Source organism: Simochromis diagramma, unplaced genomic scaffold, assembly GCF_900408965.1.
Source record: "Simochromis diagramma unplaced genomic scaffold, fSimDia1.1 OVJJ01000685.1, whole genome shotgun sequence".
Taxonomy (NCBI): domain Eukaryota; kingdom Metazoa; phylum Chordata; class Actinopteri; order Cichliformes; family Cichlidae; genus Simochromis; species Simochromis diagramma.
This window is the reverse complement of record NW_024387477.1, coordinates 16,883,075-16,896,766: the sequence shown is the minus strand read 5'-3', so window position 1 is coordinate 16,896,766 and position 13,692 is coordinate 16,883,075. Positions and strand designations below refer to the sequence as shown.

Genomic DNA, 13,692 nt, shown 5'->3' with positions numbered 1-13,692 from the left:
AATGTCAAAGTATAAAGTAAATTCAAACAGTAGTCACACAGGTGGGCAGTGCTTAGCAGTTTTAGGAATATGCTCTCAAGGATATTTGTTTTCTTTCATGGTTATACTTAGGTTTAAGCTTCCCTCCTGAAACGTGACTGCTGAGAGGACAATCATGAATGGGAGTTTTGCCTCAGGCACTGATCGATCGCAAAAGTGTTTTCATATAACTGTTCATTTGGGCTGTGTGTGTCTGTGCATCCCAGAATGCTCAGAGGCACCGTCCCATGACTGAGGAGTCAAGTCCTGCAGAGATATTTTAAGGAGATTTTTGAACCTGAGGAGCCCAGTGAGGAAAGTGTACTACCCTTTGTCTGTGAGGCATGTTGCCTTTAGTCAAAAACCTAACAAATGTGAGCCAAGCTCCAAGAAGAAACGTGGATTTTTTTAGGTTACCACACACATAAAGTTAAGTGCAGGTAGTGCAGACAGGTTTTATGTGCGCAAACACATGCAAAACCTCACGTCTTCTCTCTTGCTGTTTTGTCCCTGGTAGAGAGCTGTCAAGGTTTCACTGGTGAGAAGGCAAAGTAATATTAAAAATAAAAAAACATTCATTTATAAGCATGAGCAGTGATTTCCTGTACTCTCCTCAAAAATATTTTATGCTTTGCAATCAAGAGGCATTTCTCTTAGAGCAAGCTTCTCTCGGGCTAGTATGGGACAGTAAGTTCCTGCGTGTGCATTATGTTCTGCGTGGATGTACCACATTTACGCACAGTATGCCCGACATTAAAAGCAGAAAAAATGCAAAGCGTAGAAAGCAGCAAAAGAGAGAGCTGGTGGTGAGATTTCTCAGTGAAGGTGGACAACACTGTTTTTGCAAAAGAGGATTTTAGAACTTAAGTGGCATCCTGGTAGTGAGAGTCGTGGGCTACTGGGAGAAAGAATGGCTGTATTCACTATCTGGGTCAGTCACTATTATTACCAAGCATGCACATCAAAGTACCCACAGAGATAGAGTGGTGATAGAGGCATGGAAAGATTAACCACATCCCTCTGCTGTCAAAAGCAATTGCATGTGTTATGACCACCTTGCTCTCTACGAACCTCTCTTCATTACTGTTTATCTCAACAGGCTCTGTTGAACTCACTTTGCTTTCAGATTCTGTATACAAACTGTCAAGCAGGAATGGGAACCCGTATACATGGTTGCCAGCTCTGAATGCTTTAAGATTAAGTGTTCATTTTAAGCCAGGACTCTGTGTTACTGCTTGGTTTGCTTCCTGTGCTTCCTGGGTGTTTAGAAATCACAAGTGGCCAGCTTTTTGTAGTAAACAGCGGAGGTAATGTCAGTAATAAGAGGGATTAAAAGGGGGGAGGGGAGTAGAACAAAGTGAGAGAAGAAAATTGGAAAAAGGATACAGGATGAAAAAGCACGGTGTACACTGGAAGGCTCCAAGAGATACAGAAAGTGGAAGAATTTCAGTATCTTGCCTCAGCGTGTTTATCTAGACCTGTCTCAGACATTTCCCTTTGTCATGCCAGTCTGATCGCCTTTGCCTGCTATGGCATGCTGAGAAAACACACCAAAACACATCAAGCACCAGATTGCAGCGCCCTCGCTCTCAGATCTCCTGACACTTGTACAGCCCACTCCTTTAGGTGTTACTTAACGGTAAAAAATGTATATTACTGGCTATAGACAGTTCCGTGCTTGACTATACGCACATTTAAAATGTGAAAGTCATGCAGCACGGTGGCACGGTGGTTAGCACCGTTGCCTCACAGCACACCTGAGTTCAATTCCACCATCTGGCTGGGGTCTTTCTGTGTGGGATTTGCATGTTCTCCCTGTGTTTGCGTGGTTCTACCCGCCCCCGGGTACTCCGGCTTCCTTCCCATCATCCAAAGACAAGCAGTTTGTGGGGATAGGTTAACTGGAAACTCTGAATTGCCCATAGGTGTGAATGCGGGAGGGAATGTGAGTGCGAATGGTTGTCTGTGTATATTTGTTAGCCCTGCGACAGTCCAGGGTGTTCCCTGCCTCCCGCCCTAAGACAGCTGGGATAGGCTCCATCGCCCCCTGCAGCCCTGAAAAGGATAAGCGGAGGTGAATGGATGGATAAAAAGTCATAGATAAGAAGCTACTTTAAGCTGCTCCCGTATTCACAAGGTCGTCACCACAGCAGGTAGCTCAGCATGTTTGATTTGGCAGTTTTTTTAATGCCGGATGCACTTCCTGCCACAATCAAACCAGGGATCTTCCCCTTGATAGGCAAATGTGTAAATGGCTGCACTGTGGTGGATAACGTGTTGCATTTTGACTGTAAGGAAATACCTGCGTTCACAGTAGTGTGTGAAAATTTGTGAATGTCATTTGAAACACAAATAAACTGGATATATCAACACAGTTAACTGATTAACTAATTAAAAGATTAAATGTGAGTAGAATGTCTGGATTGTAACACTTCACCTATGGTTGCATCTTTTTTGGGACATTTGCATGAAAGCTGATTGGTTTACACATTTTTGTTTTTCATGTAGCATTTCCTCTGAGTACAAATGAAAAATGCTGATGCTGAAGTGTAGTGATGGAGATTCTACATTTTCATGGTTAAGTGTACATAAAGACAGATTTGAAAATGGATTTTATTATTTTATATTTATTATTTTATTATTAGTCCATTTAGTTTTCTTTTGTTTTTATATGTTTTGGGGGGTTTTGGTACTCAGAACAACTCTGCAACAAAGTCATCTGCATCTGTTCAGCTTCTGTTACCAGAAGCAAGATGAACTTTGTTTTCTGCAAACTACAGTTGATATTCTCCGCTTGTGGCAACAAAAAAAGAAAAATCTTAACTACAGAAAATCTACTTTTGGAAGATCTTCATAGAGACACAGGAGAAACAAAGCTTGTTGCACCTTTAATCTTTTAATCTTCTACAATTCTCTGGTTTGTATACCTTTGAGCTGGTTGTTGTAAATCATTGAGTGTCTGTGTAACGTCACACAGGACACTGTGACACAATGTTTGTATTTTTTCACCTCATCACAGCTGCTCTCACCTTTTACTCAGCTGCACAATGTTTTCTTTCTTGCTCTTTATTTGTGGTGATTAGTCTTACCAGCGAACGAGGGGCTACGTTTGCCACCACTGTAGTTTTGCGATACCTGGGTCATAATTTTCAGTTAGAAGAAATAGCTTCTCTCACTCTGCATCCCATTTATATGCCGTATCTTGTTTCTGTGTACAGAGTTCCATTACTCTGTAGCTCGGAGGCTGGTAGAGGGGAGGGAGGCGGGAGGTAAAGGAGATGAAAAGGAGTGATAGAAGGCTGCGGCTGTTCCTGTTGCTGGTGCCGCAGACGCTTTCCCCCTCAGCAGAGAAGCAAACAACATGTTGATGTGCAGCAAGCAGAGATTTAATCACCTTTGCTATGTTTCAACTCATCAAAATATGAAGTGCGGAGCAACTCAGACAGGGAGAATTAGACAAAGGCAGTGACATGTCAGAGGCATCATGTCATCGCTAACTTATTTAACCAAAAAGAGAGTCGATGCAAAGCTATCACAACAGCTACCACACGAGCTCCAGCTCCAGTCTTTACTCCAGATACTCTCCTGCTGAAGCTATTTACACAAAAGGCTGGTGATTATGATCTTTTTATTGTGGCCTTGAATATGGGTCAGTGAACATGAGTGGCATGTTTAGATGTTGGGCAGTTGCTACCCAGACAGTATTTACCTAACATTGTCTAGTGCCTTCTAAGCCTTGTGGTTTTTACTGGGCTCAGAGTATCCGATGTGAAAACCATTTGGTGAATGAATGATGGCTTTTTCTACTTTAGCAGTGAACAGAACTGCATCATGATGTAATTCAGTGCAATTAGCCATTAACATAACACAACATCTGTCATATGAAGAAATGGCATCTCTCTGGAAGCCCTCCAAAGAGTCAGGAGAAGGTCGGAGTTGACTTTGCAGGCTTAAAAGGCCTCTGCTTTTCGCTGCTCTGTAATCTGGCGTCCTCTCCTCCTCCTATTACCCTTGTCTTATTCAGAGCCTCTCCCTTGTGGCAGGGATCATCATGATATACATGCAAGGATTTTCCTCTGCTAACACTAAAGGAACAATGTATTTCCCTCTGTTGGTGTGAGAGAGAAAAGGAGGTTGTGTGTGTGTGTGTGTGTGTGTGTGTGTGTGTGTGTGTGTCAGTGACATCCCCCTCCATCTGCCATCCATGGTGCTTTTAGTAACATTTTGAGAAACGGTGCCAGCCAGCATTTAATTAAGTTCTGGTATGCCAACATCTCCCTGTTGTAACATGGAATATCTCTTCTTTTGTCAATTTCTCTCCTGTTTCTGTGCTGCTCTGTGTCGGTCTTACTGTAACAGGGAAAGATGTCGCCTCTGGGAGAAGCAGGTAAAGAAGCCATCAAAACCAATGCAAGTAGAAAGAGTTGCAATCAGCGCACCAAAAGAAAAAAAAAAACTAGTTGTAGAGCATCTTTTGTGTGGATCTCTTCTCCTTTTCCCCAGTTTCACTTTGTTACCCTCTCTTCCTGTATGTGTGTGTGTGTGTGTGTGTGTGTGTGTGTGTGTGTGTGTGTGTGTGTGTGTGTGTGTGTGTGTGTATGTGTATGTGTGCTTGGAGCTTTCAATTCAGTAGAGGCTACTAGTAATGTTTCTCTCCCAGTAGAAATGGCTGCTGTTTGTTCAATTGTTGTGATAGATTGATGTGGGGTGGGAAAAGATGGGCTTTTATGCACCTGAACATAGGAACAGAAAAGTCTTTATGAGAAGCCAGTAGCTCTCCGTTCAAGAATCGTCTGATGGGAGATGCATTTTGCTGGAAGTTTTTCTCTTTTTTTGCAAAGTCTTTCACGAACGCTTTCCAATATGTTCAGGCAGTTAGGCAAGACACAAATACCCCCAAAAGGGCACTTGTTATTTGTTATTCCACAAAAATGCTGCCTCCAGTTTAGGGCAGTTTTCCTGTAGGGTTTCAACAAGTGGCCACCTTAATGGTTTCCATTCTTTTCAGTTTGCACAGAATACAAAATGACTCTTCAAATGCCCACCAACGGTTTGCGCTTGTGATGTAGACAGTTCTCATATATGCTATGCATCTGTACTTTAAATAACTACTATGAACTATGAATAACTACTATTTGATTACTTTAAACTAATAACGTTGACTGTCTAAACCAAGTTGGTTGATGGTAAGTATCCTGAATGCAATGTGTAGAATGGCATCGCTCAAAAAAATGGATATGATGATCTATTAAAAGGAAAATAATATTTGTACTGCGAATTCAATTTTTCTTCCGATTTTAAACCGATTTTTTTAGCTTGTCTTTCGTCATTTTACTCATCTAATAATTCATAATGCCTTCTTTAGACAGCCGCCTTTGATCCCTTTCACTATTGTTTTTCCCATTCCTATTTTCTATCCCATTTCCTATTTACAGTAATAGATGTAACCCAAGATGACCTCAGATCAGAGACAGTGGGTCTGTATTCTCCGAGCTCTGTTTTTCATGTTCTTCTGATAGAATGAGGGTTAAAGGGGACTGCTTGCGCAGAAATGAGGTTACAGCAATTGGGCTTGCAAATGATTGGCAGGGATAGATTGTGGATGATCTAGTTTTTTTTTTTTTCTTTTAAACTGTCCCCATTTTTGCTTTCCTTTTTGTATAATGCTGCTTCTTATTTTGAAAAGAGGGAGGTTGTGTAAGTCATGCTTACAGAATAAAGCACAACTTGTGAACAGAAAAAACGAGTACACGAATAAGCAGTCGTGATGTGTTTGGATGCGCTGCCAGAACATGGTAGCTTTTGCAGTGGCCTATTGTATATGAATCTATGTTGTACTAAAATAATTTGAGAATGCAGGACCTTTATCTGTTTTCCTTAAACATCTTGAGCTGTCTTCCTTTCGGTCTCTTTCATCCCTCCCCCTTTCTCCCCCTCTCCTCCTGTGCACCATCTGCATGATGCTTTGTATCCAGTCTGAAGGAGTGCTTGCTGTTCTCCGCTGTGAATGTGGGAGTCGGTGTGGATCTTGCGTGTGAACGTGTTTGTGTATGTGTTCGTCGGCATCGCAGTCACTCTCAGCTCATTACCTGACATGATGGATGGTGCAAGTGCCATTAAACAACGCCCAGCCAGGGACGCCTGGCACCCTACAGCTGGCACTGAGTAATGGGCACATTGGCGACGGCACGCTTGGAAATACCAGGGAGTCCTGTGTGGGTGTGCCTGCAGTCAACTCCATGGCTATGCTTCCTGGTTCTGTTCAGCCCCACCTGCCACCTGGCTGCCCAGTAGATGCCATGGGCATTTCTGGGCAGCCATCGTTGGATAGCATAGGAGGCAGTGTTTGTATGACTCTGTCATAGAACTGGCAAGAGAAAAACCCAAAGTGTGACTGGCCTGCTTTCTGACCACAAGTGCTACAGTGGCATATTCTCTGTTACCAGCAGCGAATCATATCTGATTGATTTTTTTCTGCATATTTTGACTCATGTTAGTCTTTTTTTTTTCATTTGAAGTTTGGACTCTTAGGTTGATCCTTTTCATTTCTCAAAGGATCTTTCTAATGCTAAAGACCTACAACACAATGCTTCTGTCTGGGTGCTGTATTAGGGCCTTTGCTAGTTCACCAGACAAAAGCTTTTCTCGTGAAGCAGGAAGTGTTTAGTGCACTCGATGCAGCTGAAAACATTCAGTTCACAGTAATACAAGGTTGACATGTGAATGAACCGCATAGCTTCAAATAAACTCTAGAGTTCAGGTGAAAGTTGCAAAAGTATTGACAGTTGAACACCAGAGGACGTCTCTCTAATCTCCAGCACATTTTAGCCACTAAAGACAGTGAGGACACCACGTAGTTTGGCCATGGGCGGCTCTGCTATCACCTCCGTAGCAGCTTGTTGCAGTGCAGCTGTCCCCTGCAGGGAGGCCACGGTGGAAACGTGTCACGATGGAGAGAGCACACAGGCTTGAATGGAAAAAGCCCATATGTATACTATTTTTGTAGTGGTATTAGTTTTTGTGCGTGGTGCATTTACTTTGTGTAGTGTGCATTTGCTGCATCTGATGAGAGAATAGTTGAGGGGCTCTTGAGTGGAAGTCTGGATCAGGAGCTGAATAGAGTTACTATGACACCAGAGACAAGCACCTCCACTCCAGCAGCTTCTTCTGTTCCTCCCTCCTTCCCTGCTGCTCTGCTCTCAATCAGCCTGGATTTTCTTCACGTCGTCTCTCCTCTGTCTTTGATTTGGTTGAGCTCCTGTGCTAGTATGAATCAATGTACCAGCGCTTTCATGTTCCTTCTGATTCTCACATTTTGTATTTTTATTCTTTGTCTTCCTGTTTTTTTTTTAACCAGACAACCGTCGTGCAGTCCTGGAAAGATCTCGCTCACGGCACAACGCAAATCACCAAGCTCGATGATCACCCGCGCCTACTATAAGACGCTAGATAAGTGCCAAAGAGGGCTGCGAGGAGGAGACCTAGAAGACATCTGAAGGAGGGACAGACCACCCCTTACTGTGGCACATACACAAACTCCAAGGAATCCCACATACACACAGCACCAAGTACAGAACAAACAAGCCTAAAGAAACTACACAGAACTGAAGAATCATTTTCATCCAGTTCATCAGACGTTTTACATATTTATTCAAGAATTGTTCATCACTTTAAATGTTTGTCCTCTCTAGCTGGTTTGATATTAAAAACAATACATTTTAAGGTTACTGCAGAGAAATGAAACGTTTCGATTGTTTGAAAATCCATTTTCATTCTTGCAAGTCTAAGCCTTCCACTTAAATCCTTCTGTAATCAAAATACTTCACACTCAGATTTGACGTGAAACATGTATTGAACATTGCAGCGTACTGAAGAAAGAACTAATGCCAAGAAGGACTGCAGAGTCGTTCATTCCCGTGAACATACCACACACCCTTTATTTTGCAAACAAGCAGCGGGGCAGCTGTCCTCTAAATGGAAAACAGGGATTTAACACCCGTGTTGGCAAGCCTTCAACCTGCTGATGTTTTCTCGAGCAGCTCCCCAAGCTCTTATCAAAGAGGGAGTAGTTGTTTAAAATTTCTTACTGCCAGTACCTCCTTCAACCAACATCAAGACAGTTTTCACAACAGCCAGTTGTCTCCGTAAATCAGCTCATTGCATATACCACAAAGCCACAAGAGCTGGCCCCCGTCTGTACCGATATTTCAGAGCTTGTGACTCATGGATTTTGAAACTGTAATCTCCATTTTGACAAGATGCATTTTATTTTTAGTTGTGTAATATCTAACTTTGCCTTTGGGTGCTGATCTGTCCCAAGGTCGCTTTTGCTTCTAACATGAGAGACTGACACATTTTTAAATGCATCTAACTGCCTGGAGGAGCTAACATGAACTTTTTGACCTTTCCTGTGATCAGGTGTTCAGCAAGGAAAAAAAACGACAACATTACCATCATTTTATTATTAATCTGTTTGAAATACAATAAAGGCACAGGCCGAAAATTAATCTATCTGTAAACTAGCAGTAAAAGGTCTGCACTTTGTCTTTCATTTGGTTTTTAAACACTGGAATCTCCAGAAAAAGAAAGAAAGAAATTATGGAAAAATTTTGAACCAGGTTAAAATAAGTGTTTATGTAAGCAACCTGTTGCAGTAGTTACTGGAAGGCAGTGCTGTCACCAGTGCCTGACGTAGGACTCGTCTCTATGACTACAAAACAAAAACGAGGCTTGCAATCTAACATGTGGTTAACTTTGTGAAAGGGTCCGTTTTATCCCAAATGTTGACCTTTTCCCAAACCTAACTGAAAAACAGAATATATATTTGGTAGCACATGAGACATGATTTTATATAAATATGTAAAAACCCTCGTAGGTTCCAAAACATTTAAATTCATCTGACTGAATGTATGAGGTCAAGCAGGGTTTTAAGACCACCAAGAGGTGGGATTTGTGTGATTCTTCTACCTGGACAAACTCCTCCAAACAGCCACCTGGTGTGTGGCGTTTGTGTACGTGATAGTTGAAACTTTGCTGTGAGCTTGTTTCTCTGTATGGGCTCACTGTCACACAGTTTCACGTGAACTATTTATTCATGTATTCATGCCTAGGGTGGCCCTTGTTCCCTTACTTCCCTAAACTGTAAGCAGATGCTACTAAAAACAACCGCTGAATCCACATGGAGACCGGGCACGAGCAGAATTATCGACTGAGGCGCACAGTAGACAAGATGATCCTTGTCTTGGAAAGCGAGTCTCCGAGCGCCCTCCGATTCCCCGGCACTAAGGGCACGAGCAATCATTTTACCTTAAGACAGGTTACCACACTAATAACAGAACTCAGCTGTAGGCTTTGTGTGTCTGTGTGTTTCTGTGTGGGGCAATCGTCTGTGTGCACCATGCCAGCTCAGTAATCGGAACAGGAACTCGGGCAAAATAGGATTCCATGTGCTTGACTCCTGGGCTGAATAGATGGAGATTTTTTTCATTTAAACAATCTGCCAGTGCAGCTTATGATGTGTCTGTTTCATGATGCCTCCTCTCCCAGCCTGCGCACTTCTAAAAATGCAATTTTACACATCATCTCGGCTCAAGGTGCACCCACAATACTCTGAGAAGTCTGCATATTTAATTCTCCTCTGAATATAAGGTTTGAGCAGTCATACAGAGAAAGCAGAGAGAATGAGGTTTCTGCATTGATGGCAGTTTTAAAGACGTGTTGCACACAGCGCAGAGATTGCAGTGATTTTTCTTCCCTTTCTAGTAGATACTTGCCCTTTGCCCTCAGCACAGTTTCAAGCAATTAATAACGGCTATTGTTTTATCAGTCGTCCAACTACAGTGATATTTAGTGCTTTATGATTGGATACCGTGTAAGCTAAAACAACAAGTGGTTTGTGGTCAGCAGTAACAGTATGTTTTTCTCACAAAATTTGACTGAATTATTCTTTTTTTGCTCATTTTAAACAACTTTCTTCCACATTTGCCAAGTGTTTGTTTAGCTTTTTTTCTCTAAACTATAAAAAAAAGACTGTACAGACAAAAGCTTTTTTAAAACTGTAATTGTTATTTCAACTTTGATCCAATTAAGTCATTCAGAGTAGGAAATTTGATGTTATTATGATAGTCAAGTGTTATTTCTTATCGAAACACCGGTGCATCTTTTTAGAGATGTCATTTAAAAATCTGTTTTGTAATGATTCTGATGTGCACCGTGCTGAGCTAAGCGCTACAATGTTTGCCATTATAGAAGTTCCAGATCATCAGTGTTCACCTTGAATACGTTTGGTGTTTTTGAATGATAACAACGAGTGAAAACAAGACGCTTCTACAACGACAACATTTCCATCGTCCCTGTGAGTGATTCATGTGTTTCTCCCCCACACCATCTCGTAGAATATTCAGAATAATGTGTTTTTTTCCTAGAAGAATAGTAGAGAGTCCATTGACAATGAACCCGAATTGGTCTGCCGTGTTATTGTAGAAATCAGCATATCGGCCCATCCTCTTACTGGTTGTTACTAACAAACCTCAGCTGATGGTGTTCTCATTGTAATGGTAAGAATGGCGAGGCAGGGGTATAAAGGTAAAGGTGCCATTTCTCTGCAGTGGCAAGTGATTAAATGAAAAGTTTGAAATGTTACTTACACTCACTGACTGCGCACTTTACCTCACAAGTTATTCTGCTCAGGCGGAGAAAGATTTGTTTAAGATTCGTAAATACAACATTGCCACTAACAGAGTGAACTATTTGCAAAGCATTTCTTCTGGTAAATAGTTCCCAGCTGCCACATATCCAGTTCTTTCCGACTTTGTTAGCGCTTACTATTGATTTGTGGAAGAACAATTGTGGCTGAATCAACAAACAATGTTCATAACTGTTGACAAACCCTGTCCAACCATGGTGTGTAAGCTGCCATATCCCTGCCTACCTTTCTTGTTGTCACCGAGTATGTTTTATTGTCATAAGAAACATTTATATTTGTAACATTTTAAGTTTATTTGTATCCTTAGAAACATGAAAAAGCAAAATGGTTATGCACACTGTCCTTCCATAAACTATGTAATGGAATATGATACTAAATAATAACCACTTTGTTATATAAACAAATTTCTGTGCGCGTCTTTGTCTCTTCTTCTTTTGCCAGTAGTTTTTTTGTATTCACACGTCACAAGTATTTCTTGATCAAGTCTTCACCTTTTGTCTTGCTGTGGGTCTAAAATTACATCTTCGGTTCATTTTATAGCACGGCAGAAGATACCTGCTCCTCTGACTTATGGACAGAGCTTACAGAGAGCTCCAGGTTTTAGCACATGATAAATGAGACAGCTCCTACCTATAAAAGCAACATATTTGGACCTCGGTGTCCTCGCTGCTTTATCTTGCACAGTGTCAAAGGCAAAGTGATAATGCTGTCATGTCTAATGGCAGCTTAGGGAAATTACTAGCGTCTGAAAACACATTTCAAGGAATTTTTCTCATTTTAATCATTTTGCAGACGTTTCTCTCTCTACTGTGACTTCAGCTTATCTCCACCTATGTTAGACAACGGGGAAAATCAGGGTAGCAAACCAATCATTTGTTTATTATTTGATACTAAAGAATTTTAATTTGTAAGCCGGGGAAACATTTTCTCTGGAATTTCTCTTTTATAGGCAGTCAAAACAAAATATGCAGTTTAAATCTGTGTTAGGCAGTTTGACTTTAAAGTTAATAAGAGTCTTTTTTTTTTTTTAGAGCAGCAATTTATGGAAAAAATGAACTCTCCATGATGTGTTCCCGTGCGATCAGTTTGTGTCAGTCTGTACGAGTCTCACTAGCGAGCGTCGAATTGCAGGGCAGGGCTGCTCCTGTCCTGACCGTTTGCTTTACAGCCCACCGACCACCACCACCACGTCTGCTCACATGTAATGGCGTGTTCTCCCTGCATGTGCCATGTCCCACATCCCAGCTGCAGCACGACATCATAAAATAAGGGCTGACATCTGTGAGTATACCTCGGGTCACAAGGAGCTCTCTCCCGCTCCTCGTGTGCACTCGCACTCGCACACAGAAATGCGCGACGCTTCTCTCGACGTGTCTTGGGACTGATCTTCTCTGAGCCTCTTCTCCTCCCAGTGTGCAGCCAGACAGATGGAGATTCATCTCTCAACAAGCTGTGATCTGTGTTTAGAGATGTGTGCTGCAGAACACAACTCTAATTAGGTTTATTGTTGATCTAGGGAGGTTAATTTGTACTTGGCTGCAAGTGCTAAAGAAGGCCAACCTAGTTCCTTACGAGGCACCAGCACTGCAACCATAAGAAGGACAGCTTTTTTTTATCTTCTTGACTTTCGAGGTGATTCAGGATTATTATACCCCCTTGCTATATTTGTCTAGTTCGGTATAATTGCGCTTTGTACCGGGCTGAGAGATCTGTCATGGCCGGGGCGGTAGAACTGGAAATGAGATACTGGAAGTGTGTTTGTCTAATGAGCTTAGGGGTACAGTTGTGTGGATGTGGCAGGTATTACTTATTTTTTTTATCCTGTTTTCTTTTCTTTTTTACAACCTCCAGGTAAGTAGCCTTGTCAAACTCTGAGAGATGAGCCTGGCCCACACAAGTTTTTTCTCTCTCGCCACCTTCTTTCTTCACGCTATTCACAGTCGTGTTTCTAATGCACTCTGTGACAGATCAGTTGTCAGCGGGAATACAACATAATTATGTTTCATTTCGCATTTCCGCCTAATGGAAAACGCAAACATTATGGAGATGAGACAAAGCAGGCAGTAACGATTCCCTCCTTACCTGAGCTAATTCTGTCTGAGGAGAAATCTTATTCAAGCAGCACTTTGCGCTTAACCATGGCACTTTGATAAAATGCATGCATGTCCAGGGTGCATGGGTGTCTAAATAAATTTGCCTGTAAAAGAATTTACTTGTCTAATGTTCTGCAGGTGTGTGCCATTTGTGAAAGGAACAACTCTACCTATAGGCCTGTTTGGTACTTTGCAGCTTGAGCAGCATTGCACATTTGTCTTGGTGTATGTGCCATTAACAGCTCAGTGTCATGAGCATGTAAGACTTACAGTTAATGTGACCATCACAGTAGTGCTGCACCGAAAAATGCATTTTAAGAAAACACAGCATATTCTTGTAACGACAGTTTATGTTATGGTGCTTATTTTCTTTTAACTCAACAGGATGGAAGTCATCAGCTTTGCACTGTTTAGAAGCTAAACTTAAATATGATGCCAATGGTACTTTGTCTTTACCCGCTGTTCTGCTACGTGAGCATAGACTGCACATTGACATGTAAACTACTTGAATGAAAGGGCAATAGCTAGCAGGAGCGCTACTGCAAACTAAAGTTTTGATTAACAAAGTGTAAACGTTTTTGACTGCGACAGTAACTGGGATGCTGGTGAACAACGGGATAAAAAGTCTTACTTATCGAGAGAACTGAACAGCTGTCTCCTCCCAGTGTCTTTGAATACAACCAAATACTAAACCCTGGATTTTTTTTCTTATTTCACTTTAAATGGGAACATAAGTTTTTCAAATTAAAATAATTTGATGCTGAATAAGAGTGAAAAGCAGAGACTGGGACCAAAAACCATTCAGGAGAATGTTTACAAAGTTAAAGAATCAAGTGAGATGGTTAATTTTCCCAAACATAATCTTGAGTGTCACCA

General features: G+C 41.6%; 1 protein-coding gene across 9 annotated transcripts in view; it reads left to right on the top strand.

Moving 5' to 3' along the window:
- diaph2 (diaphanous-related formin 2) overlaps positions 1 to 11,137 on the top strand; it is a 357,889-nt gene extending 346,752 nt beyond the window's left edge. For all 9 annotated transcript variants that reach the window (XM_040016586.1, XM_040016585.1, XM_040016582.1 and 6 more), the window contains one exon: positions 7,376 to 11,137. In XM_040016586.1, the coding sequence (XP_039872520.1) occupies positions 7,376 to 7,440 (65 nt within the window). In that variant the 3' untranslated portion in view covers positions 7,441 to 11,137. The remainder of the gene's footprint in view (positions 1 to 7,375) is intronic.
- Positions 11,138 to 13,692: the final 2,555 nt, after the last annotated feature.